A 5,154-nucleotide genomic window follows, 5' to 3' on the forward strand; every position below is an offset into this window, starting at 1 on the left:
CGGCTTGCGCAGAAAACCTCCAGGCAGAAATGCGGGCTCCCCACTGTATGTAGTTGGGGGTGGGCAAGAGAGACCAGAAGGCCCCCCCTCCCTGCTCCCAAGGCAGGGTCTGCCCCACCCCAGATCACTGCAGCCAGAGGACCTTTAGCAAGCCACCCAGAGCAAGCAGAGGCAGAGACCTCCAGGTGACTCGAGGGAGCAAGTCAAGCCGCGAGGGGCCAGGAAAGGCCCAGGATTGGAGCTCGGCCAATTCCAGCGGCGGAAAAGCTCCTTCCTGACTCCCAAGGCAGCCGCCAGACCCCAAACACAAGCCAGGACTCCTGAGCATCTCTTCCAATATTTACAAAATACTTGAGCAAGCTGGGACTGGCCCAGAGACACAGAGCAGCCCAGGCATGGGGGGTCCACACCCCCACTCCGTGGGGGAAGGGCAAGGGGCCAAGGAGCGACCCAGCGAGGGACGGAAGGAAGGGCGGCTCCGGGAAACAAGCGCTGGCCGGCAGGAGCCAAGGCGGAGGCGCTCAGGATCAGTGCCAGGAGACACGGGGGGGGGGACCCAATCAGACCAAAGAGCCCCCTTGGGCTGGCAAGCGCAATGCAGGCAGGGGCAGGCCGGCCTCTCGTGGGACCCAGGATGAGGGGGACCTCAGCGGGCATCTAGTCCAGCCTCCTCTTAGGGGTCTGCCCCAGAATGCCCGCCTCAGTGCCAGGATGATGCAGCCAAGGAGCAAATGCGCTTGGCTCAGAGGCCCAAAAGAGGAATGCGTGCCCTGCACCCAGCGCCTCTGACAAGCGGGCGCCCTGCCGCTGTTTTGGACTACAAATCCCATCAGGTGGGGGGCTGCAGTCCAGGACATTTGGAGGGCGCCAGGCTGGCGAATCCTGCTCCGCGCCACTGAGCGGCTGCTCTCACTTTACAGGCCTTGGGGCTCAGCGTCTCTGGTTAGGGGGCTTTCTATGGGGCCTTCGCAGCCCTGAAGAACTTTTCCTAGTTTCAGCCGCCCCCCAAAATGCACACACCCCCCCCTGTATCTGCCACTTTAATTTGCATGTGATGCTTTTAGCTGCTCCTGGAATTGCAGAGGATAAGTCCTTTTTTGAGGAGGAGAAGCAAACAGGGCCTTTGCCCAGAAGCAGCTGCCTTTGTGGAGACAGTGGGGAACCACCTGCCCTATGTCCGCAAAGCAAGGCTGTTCCGAGGAATGCGCAGCACATGTGGCTCCCTCTGCCCTTGGCCCAAAAGCGGGTGGCATCTGCCTGGCAGCAGAGAAGCTGGAAAGGCCAGGCCGGATGACTCAGGAGCCGAGGCAAAGCCCTGGCCGGCCCAACTGGCCCTGCCTGGGATCCTGCATGACACACACACACACACACACACACACACACACACACGTGCAGAGTGCAATCTCCTCAGCGCCTGCACCTTGCCCCTTCCCCGCAGCCCAGCTGCCAGGACTAATTGAGAGCCCTCCCACTTCCTCCCCTGCCCGGGCACCGATGGGGACTTTGCCGCTCTGCCGTTCCCTCTGCTCCTTCCCAAAGTCCTGCCAAGAACTGGCAGCCGGCAGCGGGCATGGCAGGATCCCAGCATGCACTGCTCCCTCCGGAGAACAACAACTGGGACACCTTCAGGGCGGAGTGCAAAGAGCCCGGCCAGGAGAGGCCTGGGAAGGGAGGGAGGGTGGCTTTTGGCCAAGCGCCCTCCTTAGCCTCTGGGGGGGGGGCTGCAAAGGGAGGGGCCTCCTGGGCACCAGGGCTGGCAGTGGAAGGTGCCCCCTTCCCAAGCAGCCACAGGGCAAGCAAGTGGCATTGGCAGGCAGGCAAGGAAGGTTCTCCTAAGGCCAAGAGAAAAGCCTTGGGTCAGGCCAAAGGGGACCTCACCTCAGCCAGCCCCCTGTTCTCACCGCGGCCAAAACCAGCAGGCAGGATCTGAGCCCCAGAAGCCTCACCCCTCATCAAGTTTCCAGAAACTGGGATTCAGAAGAGGCCTGGCTGCCCCCGCGGAGGCACAGCAGAGCCATCCTGGCTGCCAACCGCTGAGAGCTTGGTCTCCCTTCCTGAATTAATCTAAATCCTCTTTTAAAGGCACCCGTTGGTGGCCTCCAGTGGGAGGGAGTTCCACAGTTCAGCGATGCCCTGTGTGAAGAAGGGCTTTCTTTTCCCTGTCCTGAATCTCTCCTGGAAGTTTGCACATGGGCAGAAGGCCAGCTGACTGGCAGGAGGCCGGACGGTGCTCAGGGTCAGATCACAGCCTGCATTGAGGCCTCTTGCGAGGGACGTGGCCAGTCCAGAACACAGCGGGTCTCCACTCCCAAGTCAGGATGGGTCCCTCAGCCCCTGCCCGGCTTGCCTTGCCTTTAGCAGAGGAGCACCAAGCCCCGAGCAGGCAGCTGCCAAGGGGGTGAGAGTGTGGGGAGAGGGTTCTGACGCCACCCGGGCTGCAGCAGCTGCCAGCCAGGACCATCTTTGTGCCCGAAACCTCGTGGGTGACTCTGGAGGAGCCCCAGGGCCAGAGGGATGGATCTACCAGGCAGAGTTTATCCAGTCACTCGGGGTCCCACACCGAAGGGGTGCAGAGAAGAGCGGGCACAGCAGAGACTCTGGCTATTCTGGAAGAGGGAGCGCGGGACGGAGCCTGACCCTGGCACTTTACAAAAACAAGGAGGGGGCATCCTCAGCCGAAGGAGCGGGCCCCTCCCCACCCTGCCCCACTCTCCTTCTCCGCCAGGGCAGGACAGACCCCCTGGCTCTCCCAGGCCCGCCCTCTGCCCCCTTCGGCTCCCCCCTCAGAGGACAACAGCATTTCACATGCCTCAGGAGATGTTCCAAGAAGCCTGCGAGGTAGGCCAGCACCGCAGCTGAGAGAGAAGGGCTCAGGCACAGAGTCAGAGCAACAGCCCACCAGGCTGAGTATTGCAAGCACTGACTGGCAGCATCAGCTCGCCATGTTTTTCTCCTGGGGACAGAAGTTGCGCCTTCTGCATGCCAGGCAGATGCTCTGAGCCGCGCGGCAGAGTGAGTTCCCAAGGAAGGGGAGATGCAGACAGAAGGCAGTGGCACTGTGCCAGCTACTTCGTGCCAGGGGCCCACAAGTGTGAGGGTGAACCCCGGGAGCCTCTCCAGCCCTCAGGACAGAGGAGCTCCCTGCAAGCCAAAGGATCCACAGAGGGGCAGCCTTCCTTCGGCCCGCCATCGGGCACCAACCCGCCACCGGTTCCAAGCCTGCCTTCCTGTCTCTCGTGGGGGCCTCAACCCTTGGCCCCCTCAGAATCCTTGCCCAGCTCTCCCAGGCCTCATGCATGCTGGCCGGCTGCCTCCTCTCTGCCCCAGGGCACCCCAGCCTCCACATCTGGGGCTAGAGGGCAGCGCCCACATGGTCACTCTCATAGAGGGGGTGCCGCTTCTCCAAGTGTGCCCCAGCTGCGCCCTCCAGAGTGGCAGAAAAATGCCAGCCCTGCCCCTTGGCACCGTCCCCTCCCACCTCACCCAGGCTGTCAACAGAGAGCTGGACCCTCCCACTCGCACACTGACAGAGGAGAACAGGCACGGGGTGGTGGGGAGCGCCCAGAAGGGACACCCTCTCCCCACCCCAAAGAACAAAGCACCCCGTGCCAGGGCGCCATGCCAGCCCCATGACAACAACACGCCTCCCAGCTGTCATGACAGGGCCTGGCCCAGACCACGGGCATACGTGCCAACTGCCCGAGCAGGCGGGGGGGGGACACAAGTGGCACAGCGCCCCCCCCCCCAGCCTGGGGACCCCAAGGGCTTGACAGGGCTGGCTCTGAAGGAGCTGCCCACCCACCTACCAGGAGGACACCCCGCCCCCGCTCGCCCGGCACGGGGCTGTCAGATTTCCCCCGGCCCCCGCCAGCCTCCCGCGCGGCCCCTCGCGCTCACCTTGAAGACCTCGGAGAAGAAGCCGGCGCCGATCTTCTCGCAGTAGAAGTCGTCGATGCGCGCCAGCGTGGAGACGGCGCTGCGCAGGGCCCGGTAGGAGGAGGGCCGCAGCCGCCCCCCGCCCGCCCAGCCGCCGCCCCCGCCCGCCGCCGCCGCCCCCTCGCCGCCCTCGCTGCCCGCCTCGTCCAGCCGCAGCGAGAGCGCCGGGCGACGCGCCCCCGACGCCGCCTTCTCGCGCTCCATCGCCGGGGCGGCCCGCAGCACCCCGGCCCCCTTCACATGGCGGGCGGCGGCGGCGGCGGCGGGGGGAGCGGGGCCAGCGGGGCCAGCGGGGCGCCCGGGCCGGACGGGAGGAGCAGCGGGCCGGAGGGCGCGGGCGGGCGGGCAGCGAGGGCGGCGGCGGCGGCGTCGGGGCTCCGGGCGCGGCGCGGCGATCGCGGCTGGTCTGCGGCGGCCCCGGAGCGAGCGGAGGCACCGGCGGAGGCGGAGCCGCGGCGGCGCGGGCGGGGCCACCCTTAACTCCTCGCCTGCCGCCGCCGCCGCCGCCGCGCGGGCACGAGCCGCGCAGCCCCGACGGACCGGCCGCCCTGCAGCGCCCCGGACGGACGCGCCCCGCCGCGGCGCCTCGCCCTCCGGCAGCTGCCCCGCCGCCTTCCCTCCCGCCTGATGCCGCGGCCCCCCGGCCCGCCTGCGCCCCGCTTCCCACCGGCAGCAGAGGACGCGCAATCCCGCAAAAAGAAAGACGGGGCCAGAAGGAGCTGCGCGGGGAGGGAGGCGACGCCGCCAAGGAAATGCCCCGCTGGGCTGCGCCCTGGCCGCGGGTGGGACGCGGCTCCCATCGAGACCAGCGCCTCCTGTGCCTTCCCCGCCTCAGGGCCCACGGGGAGTATCCCACCCCAGCCCCTCTCCTCCTCCCCCAGGCATTTTTCACATTTCAACCTCCTTATGCAGCGGTATGCACATATATTTTAAGGAATAAATGCACAATTCCTGTATTGCAGGGGGTTGGACTAGATGACCCTCAGGGTGCCCAGTCTCTGAGTCTAAGTAAATCAATGTGCTGTTGAGAGCCATGATGGGGTGGGGGGCTTCCGACCCGGGGCATTGCTTGGAGCTGGAGCAGGCGAAGGAAGAAACCTCCTGAAGAATCCCTTTGCCTGAGATGCAGCGAGGCATATGGGCCCACTACTGGGGGCTGTGGCGGCTTCGGCCCCCACAATAAAATATTTGAGGGGGCTGGGCCCCCACAAAGTTGAT

General features: G+C 65.8%; 1 protein-coding gene across 1 annotated transcript in view; it reads right to left on the reverse strand.

Annotated features, from left to right (window-relative positions):
• The window catches only part of TESK1 (testis associated actin remodelling kinase 1), a 29,464-nt gene extending 25,309 nt beyond the window's left edge, over positions 1-4,155 (reverse strand). Inside the window, exon 1 of the mRNA XM_080973490.1 lies at positions 3,898-4,155. Within this exon, the coding sequence (XP_080829616.1) occupies positions 3,898-4,140 (243 nt within the window). The 5' untranslated portion in view covers positions 4,141-4,155. The remainder of the gene's footprint in view (positions 1-3,897) is intronic.
• Positions 4,156-5,154: the final 999 nt, after the last annotated feature.

This window comes from Podarcis pityusensis (genome assembly GCF_964106645.2).
Source record: "Podarcis pityusensis genome assembly, chromosome: 11".
In the NCBI taxonomy this organism is placed as follows: domain Eukaryota; kingdom Metazoa; phylum Chordata; class Lepidosauria; order Squamata; family Lacertidae; genus Podarcis; species Podarcis pityusensis.